The sequence below is a fragment of the Emydura macquarii genome, unplaced genomic scaffold, assembly GCF_026122565.2.
Source record: "Emydura macquarii macquarii isolate MOO-44397 ecotype Brisbane River unplaced genomic scaffold, CSIRO-AGI_Emac_v2 contig_1348, whole genome shotgun sequence".
NCBI lineage: Eukaryota > Metazoa > Chordata > Testudines > Chelidae > Emydura > Emydura macquarii.
In genome coordinates this window covers 10,601,760-10,624,121 of record NW_027131485.1, presented here as the reverse complement: position 1 = coordinate 10,624,121, position 22,362 = coordinate 10,601,760, and the positions used below count along the sequence as shown (strand labels likewise).

Here is a 22,362-nt window from a genome sequence, read left to right as displayed (position 1 = left end):
ACATGGTACCCCCAAAGGGGATATGGGCCACTGGGGCCATGAGCTGGGAGGGGGAGAGGAAAGAACAGCAGTCCAGTACTCGTCCCCTCTTCTGCTACCGCTGCTCTGGCAATTCTCAGTACAGTGGCAGCAGCTGTAGCGTATGTTCATAATCAGGTATTATTTTGGTTTGCTGCCAAAATTTTGCTGAGAAATGCAAGCCATGGAAGGGAAATGGTGATTTTTAACAGTTTACATCTCAGCAAAAGCTGAACAGATTTTCTTGGGACAAAGATGACACAGGGAATTTTGTCTGCCAAATATCAAAGGCCTGCTGCAAACAATGGAGATATGAGATCTTCTCAAAGAAAAGGTCACAAAAATCTTATAATAGAAAGTTTAGGCAACCTAAGTAAGGAAGTCACTATCCACGCCCACTATAATAATAATAATTAATAGTAACATTTATCTATCACCTCACGCTGTTACTATACTGCCTCTGAGGAGTGTAAAATCTGTAGTCGTGCCATGGAGTAACCCCTCCCTTTATTTGCAGGAAGTAATAACAAAGAATGCAAACCAAAGAGAACTGTCTAACCAGTGACGAGGTCTGAATGGTTGTTATAGATTTTCTCTAAAATATCACACTTTACTCAGGCACCCCTCTGTCAGAGACATCCAGGACAGACATTTGAGATTCCCATACTCCTACTTGAGATTCCCATGTTTATGCATCCCAGGATTGCATTAGCACTTTTGGATATAGCAATGCACTGGGAGCTCATGTTCAGCTGATTGATTACCACAACTTCCAAATCTTTTTCAGTCCCTGCTTCCCAGGACACAGTCCTCCAGCTTGTATGTATGGCCCACAATCTTTTGTTCCTAGATATGACCTCACATTTGGCCATGTTAAAATGCATATTGTTGGCTTGATACCAGCTTACCTTACCAAGCGATACAGATCATTTTGTATCAGTGACCTGTCCTCTTCATTATATACCATGCCCCCAAACTCAGGATCACCTTCAAACTTCATGAGTGATGATTTTTTGTTTTCTTACACTAATTGATGAAAATTTTAAATAGCTGGGGCAAAGACGCAATCCCTGTGGAAGCTCCCTAAAAACATACCTAACTGATGATGATTTCTCCTTTACAATTACATTTTGAGACCAATCAGTTAGCCAGTTTTAAATGCAGTTAATGTGTATGATTGTAATTTTGTATTGTTCTAGTTTCTTCATCAAAATATTGTGTGGTACCAAGTCAAATGCCTTACAAAAGTCTAAGTATATTACATAAATACTATTACCTTTATGAACCAAACCTGTAACCCCACCAAAAAAAAAATCAATAGTGGCACAACACTAGCTTTCCTCCAGACCTCTGGAACTTCTCCAGTATTCCAAAATTTATTGAAAATCAGTATTAACAGTACAGATAGTTCCTCAGTCAGTTCTTTTAAAACTCTTGAATACAAGGTCTCCAAAGTTGGTGATTTTAAAATGATCAACTATAGTAGCTGCTGTTTCACACCTTCTATGGTTACCAATGGAATGGAAAGTGTTATCATTGTATGATACTAATACATCATCTGCCTTTTTCTCCAAATACAAAACAGAAATATTTATTGAACACTTCCACCTTTTCTGCATTATTATTGACAATTCTATGATTTCCATCTAGTAATGGACCAATACCATTGTCAGGATACCTTTTATTCCTAAATATACTTGAAAAACTCCTTCTTATAGACCCTAACTCTTCTGGTTATAGAGTTCTCCGTGTGTCCTTTTGCCTCCCTTATCAATTTTCTACAATTCCTAGCTTCTGATTTATATTTATATTACCAACTTACTCTTTCGTCTATTTGTTATACATTGTTTTGATTTTTATTGTTGCCTTCACTTCCCTCTAATCCCGGTTGGCTTTTTTAAACAATGCAGCCTTCCTTCTTGATTGTGTTTTCTTGATCTTATTCTCAAACAAAATGTTTTTAAACAATTTCTAATTATCGTTTACATTTTCTCTGTTTAAATTCTTTCTCCCAACTGATTTGGTTCATAAGTTATCCTCTGCAAAGACAGATCATAGTCTTCAAAAAAAGACTACTATATTAGATATTTAAACTGATAGAATACATGATTCTTGCCAAAAGACCATACACAATATCTTCTGAATCTCATTAGTCTTTTCGACCAGGGACTAACATGCTATCCTGCAGAAGGAATGAGGATTGTATGTGCTCGTGCAGACAGAAGGGTTCATGAGGATTAATCCTTTTCCACCTGAAGCTTTCTTATACCTAAGTTAATTATATTTAAACATTACTTGTTAGACTAGAGGAATTTAAATTAGGACATCTCCATAAGGAATCCACTCATTCAAGAGCTGGTGAACAGGTAATCCCCAACCCACTTGAAAGTGTTCTTTTTTCTTTTAATTAACACTTTAGTAAGTTTATTTGCCTGAAAAGACATTAACTGTAGAATATGTTTGTATAGCAGCTAAAATATGACAGATTTGTCTCCTTAAACTATTATTTTTTAAATTTTGTATGCTCATCTGAGGAAACTGATGAAAATGTATGCTTCCTTAGAAGCTTTCTTGGTGTGAAGAAGCCTGATATGGAAGAACAAAACTGGCCATGAACAAATTTAGGCTGGAAATTAGAAGAGCAATGACAGGGTTGCTTGTGATGGTGGGGGACAGGGCTGGGAGTCCTTTCCAATTTATGTCCTCTGTTCATAAAGCACTTGGTTCAGGGCTTCAGATGGTCCTCTGCAGGGTTCAAGAAGGAGTGTATGTATGTGTTTGTTTACCCTTCATCTGAATCATCAGATATGGCCACAGCTGGAGATGTGACACTGGATGGGGAGCGCCAGTGCTCTGAGGTGGCACTGAGCATACTCTCTCACATGCTTAGGTGGCTGGATGTTACTCACTTACTTAGGATCTAACTGATTGCCATATGTGGGGTTGGAAAGAAATTTTCCCCTAGGACAGAATGACAGTGACCTTGGGGGGTGGGGGAAGAAGGGTTGCCCTCCTCTGCAGCATGGAGGGAAGATCACTTGCCAAGATTATCTGAGTATATCTCCCATAATTAATTCCCTGCCATCGCAGGTGCCTGGGGCATGGGTGCACCTTAGGTCCCTCCTATTCTCTCCCTGCCACATACTAGTTTAGTCTTCTGGGGGCTGTAATACTTTGGTCTAGTTTCCATTGTTGGTTTTTGAATGCAAGTGCCGGATAGTGTTGGTGGCCTTAGTGTTGATATACAGGAGGTCAGACTAGATGATCTCATGGTCCCTTCTGGCCTTAAACTCTTTGACTGTGACTTCTTTGAGCCTTTTTTCCTTCAGCTCTCTGGCAGAGGCTCAAATACCTAAGTAAAATCTTCCCTTCTGTCAGCTCAAGGTTTTTCTGTGCTATCTCCACACCGTTAATCTTAACACAATATTAGAGTTTAAAATTGCTTGTGTGGCAGCAGAAAATTCCTATTTAATAAATGTTGCTAACTCTAACTGTACAGTAGTTTCTGATGGTGAAAGGAAGTATAGACCTTTAAGGTGCACTCATGGGTTTGATGCATCCTTTCACAATTTCCTCTAATAAAGAGAGATGGCATATTGGGACAGAAGGACTCTATAGGAAGTTAGGTATCAGAGGAGTTCCTTATGTAGTTTAAAAGAACTGAGGGAACAGCCTGAACACACTAAGCCAACATCTAAAGGCAGTGATATTGCATTTCTAATAGAGGGATTATTGAAGAGAGGACAGTCCCTAGGTAAAGAGGGCTGCCAGAAGAAACTTATAGCTATTCTCATCAGCTTCTGTTTGAAGTAGGCATCCCAAAGTCACTGGGCAGCATATATATATATATAGGTCTTGCTTTTGTTTGGTAATATTTAAACTGAATAAATGGGACACGTCTGACCTCGTGTACACTGAGAAACAAGGTGGGTGAGGTAATATCTTTTATTGGACCAACTTCTGTTGGTAAGAGAGACCAGCTTTCGAGCCACACATAGCTCTTCTTCAGGTCCCTGAACTCTGTGTGGCTCGAAAGCCTGTCTCTCTTACCAACAGAAATTAGTCCAATAGATCACTCACCTTGTCTCTCTAATATCCTGGGACTAACACGGCTACAACTACACTGCACTCACCTTGTCTCTCTAATATCCTGGGACTAACACGGCTACAACTACACTGCATACAACTTGTGTACAGTAGCATTTTTCTTCCAGTTACCCACTGTTGCAGCTTACAATGGCATTAGTGTAGAAAACACTACTTGCATTTCATCCAGGGGTATAACTGAAAAGAGAACATCAGAGGTTAGAATATTTTCAAAAAAGTGATTTTGAGTGCATCAGTTTTTTGGGTTTCCAACTTGAAATATTTTAAAGGGGCCAGACTTTCAAAGGTCAGGTGCTCAGCACTGTCTGAAAATCAGGTCCTTTAAGGTGTCAAGTTGGGCACTGAAAAATTCAGGCATGCAAAATCACTAGTCACGTTTTGAAAACCTTGGCTAGAATGACTAGATTTGGTGCCCAAAAATTCTAAATCAGAATTGGCTCTGCTGCTTGCCAGTTACATTGAAGTGAGGAAGAACCCAGTACAGAAATGAGGCTGTTAAAAATAATGTGGGGAGTCAGGAGTGAGAAAGCTTAAGTTACCTTGGTATTGTTTTTATGTTCATCCTGACAGCCATTTTGGATAGCTCCTTCCTCTATACTGACATCAGTGTTGGGAGCAAATGTAACACTACATGAAGGGCATGTCTGCAAGAAGACAAAAAATTAAAAACAAAAATATTCAGATATCATCACAACATTATGCATTTCACAACAGGCCCATTTTCACTGCCACAAGTAGAATCTCCAAACTGTAAATGTCTCAAGATTCCCTTTCAATAAGAATTGTACAATAGGATGTCCAACCACACTGCAATTTTAGCTGGATACTGTGTAAGGCCACAAAATGCTACTGTGAATACTTGCTGTGTGGTTAAGTGAAAACTACGTAACAGCACTGAAAACAATGAGCAGAAAGGGGAATGAGGTCTAACATGACAGTGAATTGTCCCAGATGTTCTTAGAGTTTTATGAGTAATATTTACCTGAATTACTGAGTATTGTAGGCTATTATGCACTGTGTTTAATCCCTGTAAATTAATTTACAATTTATTGTAGTAGCATATTTATATAGATGAGACATGCTTTTCTATGCATATGCAGGACCAGATTCTCCAGTGTGGTGTTGCTACTTTGTGCCAAATACATCCTGCTTCTGGAGGAGTACCTGCCACCTCATGCAATGATACAAAGCTGGAACAAACACTGCCACCTACCTGGGCTGCTAATACAAAAGGCCAAGGCTGGGATAGCCTTATGCCACAACAATCCTTGGTTGTAGTTTCAGCTCTTTAAGAGCTGTTTTAAAGTTTTAAAAATTATGATTTAAAAACATAATTAAAACCATCCCTCAGGCTGCTCTAATTTATGCTGGGGAACTGACTGCACACAACAGCACTGGGATTGGGAGACTTCAATGGCGAGTTTTACACCATCTTTGCACTCCACTCACCCCCATCTCAATCTGTGTTGTGTGCAGTCTGTCTCCACCCCAGGAACTGCCCTGAAGTTGTCACAAAGAATATTCAAAACCCCGTTTTGGTTGGTTTAGAAGGCATACTGCACAATTTAAAACTTTGTATATACTGTATGGTACTGTATGTAATCTTCGCACTAAAATAAAGTTAAAATATGCATTAATATGTCACCTATAAGTGAGTGCAAATGGCTCTCTACTCATTGGCCTTTTCTTAAAGGACTCCCAGTCTCTAATATGGACTCTGGATCAGCAGCATGACAGGGGACTCACAGGTGGAATGCAGATAATAAACAGGATACTTTCCATTGGAACACATTAGAAATATTGTGGTGGACTGCATTTTTGCCATCTATGCTGTAAATTACATGCCAAATAACTTTTAGTGCAATGTTAAAGTTGTACAGTTAAATAAGTCACAAAAATAAGGAAATACAAAAGTCAAGGCTTCAATAGGAATGCTACTGGATTATGCTGAAATCTTATATATACAGGGATACTGATTAGTCACCATTCCCTCTTTCCTTCTCGCCTGAGGCCTCACTCCTCTCTCTGGCCTCATCCTCCCACTGACAATAATTGAGAGAATAATTAAAAATAGAATAAGAGCACCTGGAACATCATAATATGATAGGCTCTAGACAGTTCAGTTTCTGCAAAGTAAAATCATGTCTCACTAATCAGATTTTTTTCAACATGTCAATAAAATAGTGCATATAGGAGAAACAATTTACATAATTCCTTTAGACTTCCAAAAGGACTGGGAAAAGGTCCCTCACAAGAAACTAATAAAGAAACAAAATAGTCATGAGGTGAGAGGCAAAACACATGAACCAAAAAGAGACAGGAAACAAATGGTTGATTTTCATCATGGCAAAAGGTTAACAATGGGGTGCTTCCCCCACAGTTTCACATGAGGTCCAGTGTTGTTTAATATAGTTATTAACAATCTGGAAAAGGGAGTGAGCAGTGAGGCAGAAAAATATGCAAATGACACAAAATTATTTAGGTTACTAAAGTCCAGAGAAGACTGTGAGGAATTTCAGAGAGACCTAACCAAACTAGGTGAATAAACAACACGATGACAGATACAGATCAACGTTGATAAATGCAAAGCAATACACATTTGTATGGCAAAATTTTGAACTACACTTACACCTTCCAGAGTTCTAAAGTAACTATCTGCATAGGAAAAGGACCTGGGCATCAATATGAACAGCTCAATGAAGACCTTAATGTGTAGCAAAAAGGATATTGCAGGATTAAAGGAGCTTCTGAGAAGAGTAATGAGAATGATTAGTAGCCTGGAAAAACTCTCATATGAAGAGAAACTGAAAAGAATGGGATTGTTTACCTTAGAGAGGAGATAAATGGGGAGAGAGAGAACATGATAAAAAGATACAAAATAATGAAAAGTACAGAGAAGATATGAGAGCAGAAGCCTGATCTATCACAACACAAGAACAAGAAGGCATTCAACAAAACTGAAAAGCAAATAATTCAAAACTGATAAAAGGAAATACTTTTTCACACAATATGCAATATTAAAGGACAATATCAAACTATCCCAATGAAAAGGAAAGATAGGAAGAATAGTAAGAAGCCAAGACAGCTCCATTAGGAGCTCTTTAATGAGCTGAAAATCAAAAAGGAATCCCTCAGAAAGTGGAAACATGGACAAATTGCTGTGGAGTACAAAAGAATAGGTACGTAGGAGCAAAATCAGAGAGACTAAGGCACAAAATGAGTTACACCTAACAAGGGACAAAAAAGGCAATAAGAAGATGTTCTACAAATACATTATGAGCAAGAGAAAGATGAAGGAAAGCGTAGGTCCTCTACTTACCAGGGAAAGAGAGCTAATTACTGATGACATCAAGAAAGCTGAGGTGTTTAATGCCTATTTTGCTTCAGAATACTCAACCCAATAAATATTAATAAAGGGGGAATGAACACAAGCCAAAATACGGAAAGAATGCGTTAAAGAATATTTAGGTAAATTAAATGTATTCAAGTCAGCAAATCCTGGTGAAATACACCCAGGTACTTATGCTGAAACAATCTCAGCTCCATTAGCGATTATCTTTGAGAACTCATGAAGGACGAGTGAGGTCCCAGAGGACTGGAGAAAGGCAAACAGTGCCTATCTTTAAAAAAGGGGAACAACAAGGAATTATAGACCAGTCAGCCTAACTTTGATACCTGGAAAGGTAGTGGAACAAATTATTAAACAATCAATTTGTAAGCACCTAGAAAGTAAAAGGGTTATAAGTAATAGTCAACATGGATCTGTCAAAAAGAAATCATGCCAAAGCAACCTAATTTCCTTCTTTGACAGGGTTACTGGCCTAGTGGATGGGGAGAAGCTGTAGATGTGATATATCTTGATTTTAGTAAGGCTTTTTACACAGTCCCACATGATATTCTCATAAACAAATTACAGAAATGTGGTCTAGATGAAATTACTATAAGATGAGTGCAAAACGGATTGAAAAACCATACTCAAAGAGTTATCATTAATGGATCGCAATGTTATCGCTGTCAAATTGAGGGGACATATGTAGCAGAATCCCACAAGGATCAGTCCTGGGACTGGTACTACTCAATATTTTAATTAATGACTTGGATAATGGAGCGGAGAGTAAGTTTATAAAATTTGCAGATGATGCCAAGTGGGAGGGGTTACATGCATTTTTTAATTCTAATCCTGTCTGCCAAACAACCTGACAAATTGCAGAACTGATCTGAAATCAACAAGATGAAATTAAATAATGACAAGTGCAAAGACCCACACTTAGGAGGGAAAAATATCAAATGCACAACTACAAAATGGAGAACAACTGTCTAGGTGGTAGGACTGCTGAAAAAGATCTGGGTGTTATAGAGGCTTACAAAGAGACTATGAGCCAACAATGTGATACAGTTGAAAAAAGGCTAATATTTTAGGGTGTATTAATAGGACTGTCATTCGCAGGACATGGCAGGTAATTGTCCTATTATACTCCACACTGGTGAAGCCTCAGCTGGATTATTGTGTCCAGTTGTGGGCATTCATACTTTAAGAAAGATATCAACAAATTGGAGACGTCCAGAGGAGAGCAACAAAAACAATAAAAGGTTTAGAAAACTTGATCTATGAGGAAAGGTTAAAAAAACTGATCATATTTCTGATCAACTAAAGACTGGGGGGGGGATGACGACACCTGATAACACTCTTTAAATATGTTAAGGGCTGTAATAAAGAGGACAGTGATAATTTTTTCTCCATGTCCATTGAAGGCAAGAAAGAAGTAATTGGCTTTACCTGAAGGAAGGGAGACTTAGATTAAATATTATGAAAAGCTTTCTAACAATAAGGATAGTTACAGACTGGAATAAGCTTCCAAGGGAAGTTATGGAATCTCTGTCATTGGATGTTTTTAAGAACCCTATAGACAAATATCTGTCAGGAATGACTTGGTATACTTGGTCCTGCCTCAGTGCAGGGAGCTGGACTAGATGACCTCTCAAGGTCCCTTCCAACACTACATTTCTACAATTCTCTACAGTTAGACTGGAACTCATTGCCACAGGATGTCATTGAGGTCATGAATTTAAAAGACTTCAAGAAGGATTGGACATTTATATGGATAAGAAGAATATAAAGTATAACAACAGTTAATAGTAACACAAGTTTTCAAAGGGGTATAAAACCCCATGCTTCTGATTTTAACACAATCTAACTATTGAGGATTAGGATGTGGTCCTCTTGGGGGAGATTATCCCACATCTGCCTTCTACAAATTTTTTGCACTTTCCTCTGCAAAGTGCTGGTGCTGGCCACTGTTGCAGACACAATACTGGACTAAATCAGTGGTTCCCAACCTTTTTGGCTCGAGGGCCACAGATATCATTTTTACATACCTGAAGGGCCACCAGTCTCTGCCAGCAGGCCTCCCCTCCCACTGCAGCCAGATGGAAGGAGTTCAGCGAGGATCTCCCATCTCCCTGGCTACAGCAGGGAAACTGCATGTACCCTGTAGCCCTGTGCACTCCACGTGGGTCCCTAGGCAGTGGCTCCTTTCTGCAGCCAGAGGGAGGGAAGATCAGTGCTCTCCTCCCTCTGGCTCCATTAGGGACCCCAGCGCCTATGGACTTAGGTGGAATGCTTTTGCAATGCTCCCTGCTACAGCCGGGGGCAGGGGAGTGCTGATCTCCCATCCCCTTGACTGCAGCAAGCAGCCTGCACCGGTCTTTTAGCCCCCCAGAAACGCATTGCCGCTGGGTCCCTAGGCAGTGGCTCCCTTCTACGGCCAGCGGGAGGGGAGCCGCAGGCCACTTTGAAAGCCCTCTTGGGCCAAACCACTGAACTAAATGGACAATGAATCTGACCCACTATGGTAACTGCTATGTTCCTATGTGGCATTTGATGTCACCAGACTTGCCAACAGATCACTGTCGGCTGTAGACACATCTGCCTTTGGGAAGAGAATGCTAAATTGGGCATACAAAATCAACTGCTCATTTTTGTGGCTTCACCTTCCCTTCACCTTCACCTTCACCTTCCCTTTTTCTGGACATTTTGTAATCTGTTTTCAAAGGCTTCCCCTCTGAGCCCTTCAAACAGCTTTACTTAAAAGCAAGCCCCACCCTTCCTCTGCCCTTGCCCCAATACCAGTTGGCAATCATCTTTGAGTCATTTTGTAGCGGCGTGGGTCCGTACAACCTCAGATGCCTATGAAAGAAGGATGGTTTCTCTTGGACACTCTATAGCAGTTGTTCTCAAAACTGTGGTACATGTATTGCTGACGATATGCAGGCCACAATTTAGCAGTACGCAGTTTGTTTCAAAGTATAAACCAAGATTAAGAAACTATTACAACAATGACTGAAATTACGAGGTGAGATGCCAAGTATTTTTGAGTTTTATATGTGGCACGCTAAGACTTAAAGTCTGAGAACTGTTACTCCATGGTTGTTCCAGACCCTTATTCCTGGCGCTATTGATCCACACAGTGGCTCGACAAGCCTATGAAGTCCTTTGCTTTTCAGATGGAGGTTCTAGAACTTCTCAGCAAGTGAGCCATCAGGTCTGCTCCTCGCCAGAAACAGTGTGGGGGTCAGGGGCTTACTTACAGAACTTCCTTATCTGCAAACAGGCAGACTTTTGCCCCCTTCTAGACATGTGATGCCTCAACAAATGCCAACACAGGCTGAAACTCCAAGAAGTCTCTGTTCTTAAGCAGGTTTATTAAAAGGGAATGTTATGATCTATGTCTAACTATCATGAATGTCTTTACATCACTTTTGTTGATACCATGCAAAAAGGCCTTGAAAAGTGAATATTTCAAACAGACCAACAAGCCCTATGCACTCCCAGATTATTAGACAACATATTTACCCACTGCAGAAGTTAGTTAACACTGAGATTCAAAAAATATTATTCTCTGTTTAATCTTGCTAAAAAACCGCTGAGATCATCACAAATGGCTGGTCCCTGAGGTTATATCATAAGAGAAAATCTCAAAAGGGAAGCACAAGACTTTTTAAAATAGACAGGAGTTTATTTGAGTTGTCGCTATGTGGGCAAGTCAGCATCGTCAACTTCATTATTAACTCTAAATATTCATATATACTTAGTGAGTGTGTGTCCTAGATATGCTGAATAATAGATTAATAAACTTTTAGAGAATACCAGTGCAAAGCAAACCATACCTAATTTTGTATTAAAGTGATATTAATATATTTTACAGTCCATTATGATTTCTAACAATAGTAAAATATGACTCTTGGCAAAATATAGTAAATAAACTTGGTACCAAAATAAATTAGCAGATTATAGTGTTATATAAGAGTCATCTTCTTGACTCAGTAATTGCTGTATGTAATAAATTTAGTTAATTGTTTCTGTATCTTTCCTTCACCATCGTAATTCTGTACAAGCCCCACCTCTTGACAGAATTGGAATTATAACACTATATTGTAACTAGCTCAGCTATGAGGTTTTGCATTTAAACTACAGCATATTTATTGTTGAGGGGATATAAGTAAGAGTCTATTGCAATATTTTAACAACATAGGTACTGCAACCTATCTTTTTCCATTCTCAAGTGAAACTGACAAGAGCCAGAGAGACCTGGGTGCTCAGCCTCCCTGCTTACCCCCAGCTCTGTGTGATCTATAGTAGGGGGGAAGGGCTGGGGCACTCTGCCTCTCAGGCTCATAGATGTGGGGAAGTAAATGGGGAGGCAGAGAGGCCGGGGCTCTCAGCTTGGCAGCACTACGGGAAACGTTTTGTCAATTTCACTGACAGAATGTGAAAAGGCGTTTTTAATCAGAAAATCATTCTGAAGAAAATTTTTCTACCAGTTCTTCCCACACTGCCAATGTTGCTTGTTTTGTACTAAAATAGTTAGTAAGTGTCAATTGATTTACAAATTACATTACCAGGCCTTTCCAAATACTGAAAGTCTTGTAGAATGCCTGAGAGAAAAGCCATCTCCCTGCTAAAATCAAATCAAATCAAATCAAATCATGTTTGCAGTAGTAGCAAATAATTAAACTGCAGTTTATTTTACTATAAAGCCTACTCTGACTTGATTGGCAAATTAAGCAATCACTTTTCTGGTAAAAATAACTGCCACTTACCCACCTCTCTGCATCCTCGGTCCCGAAAAAACCTATGATCAGAGCACTAACAAACAACACATTCAAAGTGAAGTCTCAGGCACACCCCGTAGCACACTCTCCATAGTTTCATTCTCCTCCCAGTTAAGGTTTTACTTGTGTGTCAACATCAACCAGGCCCAACTTCTTCGTCTCAGCCTGGCAGCTCAATCTATTGCTCTGCTCAGTCCCTTCTCTTTCTGCACTCCGCTCTGGTTGGCAGCTCAGTTCTACTGCTCTGTTTAGTTCTTTCTCCCCTCCCTCCCATGCCTGAAACAGCTCTATTTTTTGCTCCTCTCTCATAAGTCTCTTCTAGGCTGTGTCACTTCTAGCTATTAGCACAAAACTAATAAGCCTGATAACACTCAGTGGTTTCTCTGTCTCCCCAATACTAGGGTGCTTCAGAGGGCAATTTCAAGTGATTCATCCCTTGTCATCCAGTCCCAGGTTCCGCCAGTCAGAAGTTATGGGACACCTGGTGCATGGGGGTTACGTCACTGACCATCTTGGGCCATTAATGAACCTATCTTCTATGAAGTTATCTAATTCTTTTTTAAATCCAGTTATACTTTTGGCCTCCACAACATCTCCTGGCAATGAGTTCTACATGTTGACTGTGTGTTGTGTGAAGAAGTATTTTCTTTGTTTGTGTTAAACCTACTGCCTATTCATTTCATTAGGTGACCCCTGCTGCTTGTGTTGTGTGAAGTGATAAATAAATAACATATAGAAAGAGGGGTTTTATATCACCAAAAGACTTGGGATAAGCCAAAGTATACCCAGTGCAGGTTTGGGAAAGGGGATAGGCTAAAATGGCATAAAGCTCATCTCTGCATGCCCTTAATTCTGGGGCCACTGTGTGAAGGGATGGTCTCCCATGTGTAAGCAGAAGAGCCTGAGGGCTGCTCTAAATTTTAAAGGCAGCTAAAGGGGCCAGAGCTATAATTAGGCATACACACAATACAGAAGTGCCTCAACTATTCCCACCTTGCTCTGGTGACACCCCCTTATAGCAGCAGCAAAGTGGGGAATGGCATAAAAGCCTACCAAATGACATTATCTGTTTTACAGCAACTAACGCCAAGAGCAATTCATGCAGGCCAACCCTGCAATCACTGGCTACACGGAGTATTGTCTGCCCTGGATTTACTGATGTCTATTGCATATTCAGTAGCAGGAGGCTAGATTACTAGAATGCACATCATTTTAAGGCTCTTGTGTGAGAGAGAGAAAAAGGAAGAAACAGGAGAGGAAGGCAGTGTCAGCTGAGAAAGCAGAGAATTTGATGGTGTCAAATCTGAAGCATGAGTAGAGGTATTGCCACTCCTCAACAGACAATAGGAAAGCAGTAGCCCAGGAGCTAAAAATGGAGTGTGCCAAAGTGCAGAGATACATTTTCTTTTAACATTCAGTTGAGACTGTTGAAAGAGGAATTTGTTAATTTGTCTATTCCGAACTACAGATATTTAGAAAATTATTTGTTCAGTAGCACATCTGAAAATTAACCATGCTCGTTCAAGTCTGATTTTTCAGGTGCTTGGATGAATCTTTTTTAATTTTTTTTTTCTTTAGTCATAGACCAAACTGATGTTATGAACAAAACACAAAGAAAGCATGTAAGCAAGCCAGCAATAGAAAGCCTCTCTGATGAAGTGTTCACCCCACACAGGATTAGAAAGTGTTGAAGTGGCCAGGTAGGCCATTTAACTGCCCAAGCTACACCTGGAGGAGGAGCTAGGGATCAGGGATTTGATTAAAGGTGGCTCAGTTGGGCAGGAATAGCCAGAGCCTATGAAGCCCAGGAGATGAAACCTGATTTGGCTCTGGGGGAAGGGTAGTCACTCCCTGGAAGAGGGTGTTTGGGAGTTGCAGGGAGGTAGTCTGCAGTCACTCCCTCGGAAGAGAGAGTGGGTTTGGCACAGGTATTCCCAGAGGAGGGGTGCAAACTAGGAAAAGTAGGAAGCAGTGCAGGTAAGGGGCAGTGAGGGTAAGAGGGTAGAGCCCAGAACTGCTGAGCTGAGAGTCCTTGGACTGGAGTAGTGGATGGGCCTGGGTTTTCCTACTGGCCACTGGGGAAGTGGTACCATCAGAGCAGCACAGGAGAAGACTGCCTGGGACTGTTTGCATAAAAGGACTTTGAGTAACCCTGGAAGGGGGAAACACAGATAGTGACCCAGCCAAAGAGCCAAGTCATGAAAAGGAGTCTGTGGGTCCTGGAATGAGGCGGATTTGCAGGGTGAGAGGAAGACAGGAGAGGCACCATCTGAAGAGGGTGTACCAACTGGCCATGTTAATCCCCAGGACAGCCAGCAGGAGGTGCCATTGTGGTGAGTGGATCCTGTCACAGTCTCTCTTATCCCTTGCCCATAACTTGCTTCAGACCTCTAGAGTTCTAAAAATACTTTGCCTGAATTTAAAACAAAAACAAAACAACCCCAACAACAATAAAAGCCAACAACCCTAACCTTGGGTTTCTCTGAGTGTTTGAGAGGCTTTGTCAAGTCACCAATATTCTCAGCTGATGACGCTCCCTGTATCTTGGTTCTGTCTCCTGCCTCCATGCCAGGAACCAATGCCTGTGAACAGCTGCAATGAGACTCCTTCACTTTCTGACCAGCTATCAGGTAAGTCTTCAAACCTACGGAAAAATTACACAATTAGAAAGTCATTTATGGAAGCAATTCTTAGTTTCTCATTCTTTGATTTCTTAGATATGAATTATAGATAACAGATTTCCACACTTGATGAACATCAAGACTCAATGATACAGTATAAATAATTATCGTTTGTACACAAACCTGAAGAATTTGAATATTAGTTTTAAGATGCTGGGAGTTAAATTTTTCTACTGTATCTGGAAATACATGATGCTGGGAAATCCTAACAAACTGTAACAAAGGTAGCTGCATACCTTATTCTGCTCTCCCTATTGTACTCATTCAGGGGGAGCAATGGCCTATGCATGGGATTAGAAGTCAGGAACTTCAAAATTCTAATTCCAGCTCTGAGAACTACTTCAATGGGCTTTGGCAAAATACTTGTGGCTTCCTTTTCAGAGATACTGAGGGTATGTCTACACTACAAAATTAAGTCGCTCTAACTTTTGTTGGCATACAGCCCCTGCAGTATTACATCGCTTGTGCGTGTCTACACTTTGCTCCTTGTATAGATGGTGCATATACTCACAAATAGTGCTTGCACCAATTGAACTGTCAGTGTGGGGCTTTCTGGGAGAGCTTCTGAAAGCCATAAACAGTCGATGTAAGCAATACAGTCCCTACACTGACACTGCATTGACCTAACTACATCAACACTGACTCTATGCCTTTCGTGGAGGTGGAGTTGTTAAGTTGGTGTAGTGGGCAACTTACATCAGCGGGAGCAAAATTTTAGTGTAGACATCTAAGGTTGACGTAAGCTGCCTTGCATTGATCTATCTCTGTAGTGTAGACCAGGGCTGAGCCATACGCACTCCCACTAAAATTCATCAGAACTGCAGGCATACACCAGCCTTGAAAATCAGGCCCCTTATCTCTACCTATATTCCTCCATTTATGTTATTATGATAATTCTTAATGCCCTCCCTGGCAGACGTGCTTTTAAGGATTTGTTAATATTGGTAATGCTCTGAAATTGTGAAGTGTTAAATGTTAGAAAGTTCTAAATATTAGAAATTATACAGAGGTTTAGTTTGATACATTTAAGAATAATGTAACTTTTTCAAAGAATGAATATCTGTATATTTTTGCAACAGTGACCTCCTTTGAGAAATAATGGGAAACATAACACAGATGCCAGGTTGGTGTATACTATGTCTTGTGAAAAGTTAACCAGTCTCTCCCACCAGTTCAGAAAAGGAAAAAAACATGAAGGCCTAAGTGGCATTTCCTGTTACTAATGCTTATTTTATTACTGTAAAATTTTATCTTATGGCATTCAGGACCATCCTCTAGGAATGAAGACAGAGACATAGGCATTTTATCTTTGCTCTAACGTTTTTGTTACTTATAGTCCTTTACAGGTTTATTTCTAAAAAGTTATAATAAATAAAATAAAATAAATTAGATGTGAATTAAGTACCATGGTCTACACTGGAAAATGTGACTAATGATTTTAGGTGCCCTGCTTAAGACATCTTAAAGGGGCATGCTTCTCAGAAATTGAAGAGCATCTGCCCTCTAAAAATGATGGTGTCTCAAGTTGGGCAACCAAAAATTGGGGCATCAAAAATTACCTGTCACTGCCACAGGCCTGTTTAACTACAGATACTTACTCAAATGCAAGGGCTAGGATTTTCAAGAGTTCAGTACTTCAATCCCAATAAAACTCAATGGGAGTTGGTGAGACACCTTCTCGGGTGTCCAGAACTGTGAGTCATCATGTTACCCTCCTGCCTTAGTGAGAGGGGGTCTTTCTTTTGGTAGCAGGGTGTCAGCTCCCTGACACTGCCAGCCCCTCAAACACTCTCCTCTGGGCTCTGCCAGCACTTATTTGCCTTGCAGGTAAACACTTGGTGTACACCAGTCCCTGAACTCCTCAGAAGTGTCCCCTTGTATGGTCCAGCCCCTGTGACTGGATGCTCACAATAATTACCAGGTTCATTACTCCCAAGAAAATAGTACACATACCAGTTTGTTTGATTCAACTGAGTATCAGCTCCAATATAACAAAATAGCGCTGAAATCCATGTATAAACAAAACAAGAAAACAAGCTTCTACTAAACTAAGACTTAATTTTAACAGGCTAACCTTGTCTGAAGCAATTTCTGACCTGAGCCCTTTCTTCCAGTGTTTCAAATGAGGTTGGTTGAGATCCTGTTTCCATGGGTATAACTGCAGTGCCCAGTTACCTGCTTAAGATCAGGATGAAAAAGCGGTGCTTGCGCCTTCCTTTGACACCCCAAATCCACTGGTTTTGTTCCCTGAGTCAGGATGACTCCCTGCGGTATCTCTCCTAGATGCTGACTCCAAGCTGTGTCTTCCCCATACTCCTGTTTGTTTCACATCCCCCCCTCCCGCCCACCACCGACCTATTTTTCTTGTTGACTTTCTCATGAAAATGGGGTGTCCTTTGCGCTGACTTTACAATGCTTAACTTACATATGAACCAAGGCAGGAAATTCGACATGCCTTTGTCTGGCAAAACCAGCTTGTCAACCCTGCTTGGGATTCTAAACATGTTTTCAATATATACATACAACTTCTTAAATGCCATCTGTACAAACATCACACAACGATTATGGGGACGTAAGCTTCCTTTAGACACTTCACATGACCCTTTTTGGGTAAAAACTATGAAAGTGATGTGTTAGATGTAATGAGTTTGTCAGTTTGATAGGAGCTGCTGTTAAAGAACAGTGAACTCTTTGCCAGTTGGCACTTAGGGGCTCTTAGGGTCACAGCTAGGTGCTTCATTGCCTTCAGCTTTATCCACACACACAAGTTGTACTGAGTTAACCAGGGGTATGTCTATACTGCAAAATAAGGTGTGCTTGCAGCATACCTGTGCTAGCTTATATCTAGCTAGCAAGGCCAACAATAGCAGTGAAGACATGGCATCCTGGGCTTCAGTATAAGCTGAACAAGCCTGCCTGGAATTCTAGCTATGTACTTGCGTTGTTAGCCCATGCTGGGGTTTGTGGTACTACATATTCACTAGCCATGCTAACTAGATTAAAGCTAGCACAGGTATGATTACCTAAACTGCAATCACACCTCTGACTGCAGTGTAGACATACCGTAAATCAGAAGCCGAGAACTGGCTGAGCTACACTGGTAACTGATAGATGATGTTTTTGCCATTCTAGTATTGGATGTTCGGAGAAGTATATATTTTTAATGAATTGTATCTGGCAGATGCATTTATATAGTTAGTCTAAAAATTATTTTTTTTAAAGTAAGTGAGGGCTAATGGTTGCTCCATTTGATGTCTAAGCACCACTTCAAGTATTTCATTACAAACGCTATTTGATATACATATTCTGTGAGGATCAGATTGTTTTATCATAGACTCAGTTACTTATGAATCCCATGGATTTCTGTAGCTATCTATTGATTCTGAGGCAGAGCTTGTCTTCCCTTCCCCTCCAACCAGGTTGTTCATCAGCTCACAGACAACTATGCCTTTAGAGGGACTTCATCTCCATGGTCACTCACTGTGATGTGTTGTCACTGGTCCCCCACAAGCCACTGTGGTTTAACAGAGAGCTCTGACATTTGCAACAGCTAATCCATAGACTGGAAAGGAGATGACTAAAGCAAATCATCATTTTGGGCTTCGACCTCTGTCTAGTGTGGCTGCTTAAGGCAAGTAAATTAGCTTTAGTTTCATTACTGACCGACATTATGAATGTCTCACTTAAGGAGGGAAGGTACTAACCATCCCTGAATGCTGAAGATCACCTTTCTCCTCAAGAAACCATCACTTGACCCTGGAATTATTGTCCTTTATTTCCTAGTTGCACAATTTGCCCTTTCAAAGGGAAGATGATGGATATTCAACTCCAGTTTCACTTGAGACAGCAATGACATCCTAGGTAAGTTCCAGTCTTGATTTGGCCTTTCTTTATTTTTTAAACAGTGCTCATCAAGACTGTGAATAATCTCCTGCTGGTTTCACATCAGAATCAGCTGGCCATTTTGGTCATAGTAGACCTCTGAGCAACTTCTAATATGATTGTCCACATTGGTTCTGCAACCAAGTAACATTACTAGTATGCCTGGAACTATCTTTCAGTGGTTCTAGTTATTCCTAGAAGGTAGAAATTAATCTGCAATTGTTTCTCTGTTCTGGAAAAATGTTTCAACAACACTGCCAGATAGATGCACTGGGTCTGACTTATTCTCAACCCTGGGAGGACAAGAGTCTTATTTTTGGGTAAAATCTGTCTTATAAGAAAGCTCACTCCTTCGTGTCCCCCACTTGTTGGGCAGATTTTCCTCAGATACAGAAAATTAGGTTGATTTTAACAATTTTGACCATGCCTTTCAAATGGAAAATTGTAAGTTTGATGTGGTAGAGAAGTGTTTTTGTTCTTCTATCGTCCCCGTTACACCAGATGTACTTTTGTTTGTTTCATTAGAGTTTTGCACTATCAATATATCTGCTTGTGATAATGACAATTATTATAAATCCATGTTCACTTGATTGTGGGGTGGGCTGTTCTGTTACTTAGAAGTTGATAAAAATGTAAGCCTTTGAATTGTTCTTTAAGTCCTTAGCTGTTTGACCTGCTTATTGTATAGCTGACATCAGCTCCTTGAGACTTGTATTGATGGGAGTGCACTTAGATGCTGCTTGTTGGTTTAAGGAACCCATCACGTCATCAGTCAACAATTACACTTTTATTATGGGAGCTCTACACCAGTATCCCCTGAAATTTGTTCTCTCCCCGATTTTTAAAAGTCCCCTTAAAGATGTAGGGCTCATATTTATTATCTTCCTGTCCAATGCTTTTCTTTCCCTTTTTAAAAATTTGCTGCCCCCTCTTTGTTTTGTATTTTAAAAAGGCAGCATGTTATTATGTTTTTATATAATTGGAATTGTTTCTGTTCTGTTGTACAGCATTTGAGCTTTTTGACAATATTTTGGTATGCATGTTATGTAAATAAAATTCTCCAAGTGGAGTTCCACATTGAACGAAAAAATGAAAAGCCTGTCCTGAAGTAACTGAAAACTTGTTTGGAAAAGCAGTTTCCACATTCTCCACAGTCTTCAATGACATTGGATTGTGATTCTGCCACTCTTCATATCTGGCAAACCCTATTAACCAAAAGCAGTTTTTGCAGCATTTGGCACCAAGAAGTATTATCACACACCTGGCTTTGTCCCATGTGTTTTAGTTCTATGGTCTAAGTTTGTTAAAATAGCTAATTATCGGCCCTACAAAGGGGAATCTAATCTATAAAAAACACTTCTTCAAATCCTCCATCCTCCCACCCCCCATCACACATACTAAATATGGAGCATAACAAAATGTTTGATTCAAGAATAGATACACTAACACCACCATTTTGCAAACACTTACCGTATTTCCCCATGTATAAGACGTACCTTTTTTCGAAAAATTTGGGGTCTAAAAACTGGGTGCGTCTTATACATACAGTGGTACTTACCGGTGATGTACCGTAATACATTTATTTTCAAATTTCGGGCCCCAAAATTAAGGTGCGTCTTATACATGGGAGCATCTTATACATGGGGAAATACGGTAAATAAGTGTTTTACTTTAATAATAATATCAATCAATGACACTACTCATATGTTTAAAGTCAAGTACGTGTGTTTGCGGGATTGAGGTTTAAGGAAGCAAATTAGGTGCAATTCTTGTCATTATTTAAAAATTAACAAAAATGTTTTAAAATCTTTAATCTTCATAGTACTTTCCCACTTTTCCACATTTAAAAAAAAAGGTTTTTAAATCTCTGCTAAATAAAAAGATACTTGCTTTTGCTCTATTTTGTGGTGATTTCAACTAAAGTGCTTAGCAAGAGAGCTTCTGCAGTCAGTCTAGTTAATTTTTATTTTTTTTTTTGTAAATAAAAGCTGATAAACAATGCTTGGTCATTTTGTCAAACTTATTTATTTCTTATGACTGATTGAGAAATTGATTTAACTCTCTCAAGTCCATTATAAAAGGGCATTATCTTCTCCTTTTTTCAATTCTAGTAACTACAGTCAACATTTTATTTTGTCACATTTAAGGGAAAAAAGGATAGAATACCTAAAACATTCAGACCAATCAACACATAGCAGGCTTAATCAATTTACTGCAATATTAAATTAATCTGCTACCACTAGGTGGCAGGGCGGTTATTTTATATATAACACATTAAGCATTTGGTGCAGTATTTGTATATCTTGTTGCCCAATAAAGCATATATGACTCAATCCAATGCAGTAAAGAAAATTCTATGATATGCTTGCATTATTACATTAATAAAAGAAGCCTCATAATCTGATCCCTTTTTATTAAACCATTTCTCCTCCCTCTATTTTATTCTGTTAATTTCTTCTCTACCAGATGTACTCCAATTCAGTGTTTAAAACAATACCGTTTAAAGTGGTTTTACAGTGAAAATTTACATTGCCAAGCCTTGTCCATGAGCTTATTTTATCTCTTTATTAAGAGAGGAAAATTACTTCAGAAACTTCTCTGGGACATCAAATATTTGGAAATCTGTTAATCTCTACATTGTTAGCTGAAAGAACACCCTGCTCTAATTTACATATTATTCTGTCCTCTGAAAATTGGACTGCAGGTGTTTCCTGGCAGCACTAATCATGAATTTCAGACTATTCTTTTTGGGTAATTTAGTGTCTGATTTTTGTAGGATGTTATTACTTTTCTAAAGAGCCTGGATGTTAAATTTAGAAAGACAGAAACTTTAGAGGCTCACACAACTGTCTAGTAGTAGTATAATATGCTCACAAGAAAGGGATTTCCTCTGGTTCTTTGTTCCGAGACTGGGTTGGAGGCACTTTAGGGTTCTGTTTTAGGAGTGATGTTTTGCCAATCTTTTATTATTCTTTCAAAACAAAACATCCCAAATCATTCTCCACTACCTCTAAAGTAGTTGCTTTCAATTTTTTTTTTCATTAGCTGACCCCTACAAATTTAAAATGGAGATGCAGACCCCTTTGAAAATGTTAGACATACGGTGCGGGCCTCAAAGGGTCATGGACCACAGGTTGAAACCCACTGCTCCACAGTATCTGTGTATCATTCCTTCACTCTGCCAAAGGAGATCACCAGAGAGCAAAAAACAACTGGTTTCCAAGCCCATTCCAGGGAACAAGAAAACTAGAATCCAAATTTTGATTCCTTGGTGTAATGAAATATGTTACTATCAGACCTCTCTGGAAGCAGTCTTGAATTGCTCTTTAAGGTCTATAATGGATAGACATTTTATGAGATCAATATGAGATGGAAAACTGTAGCAAAAAATTACCTGCAGGACACAATTACTCTTATTAATTAATTAAACTAATTGTTTTCCATTCATGTCTCACTTCTCTCTTTTACCGGCAAATCCAAGTTTATTTAACTTTTTCTGTTTAAACCTGAATATTTTCAGTTTTTTTCAGTAACAAGAACAGATGTTTGTGAAGAATAATAA

The 22,362-nt window shown here is 39.6% G+C and overlaps 1 protein-coding gene across 2 annotated transcripts in view; it reads right to left on the bottom strand.

Moving 5' to 3' along the window:
- Positions 1 to 22,362, bottom strand: part of ADCY9 (adenylate cyclase 9) — a 144,857-nt gene that overhangs the window by 57,007 nt on the left and 65,488 nt on the right. For both annotated transcript variants that reach the window (XM_067551122.1, XM_067551123.1), the window contains exons 2-3: positions 14,709 to 14,881; positions 4,665 to 4,769 (exon numbers count right to left, since the gene is read on the bottom strand). In XM_067551122.1, the coding sequence (XP_067407223.1) occupies positions 4,665 to 4,769; positions 14,709 to 14,881 (278 nt within the window). The remainder of the gene's footprint in view (positions 1 to 4,664; positions 4,770 to 14,708; positions 14,882 to 22,362) is intronic.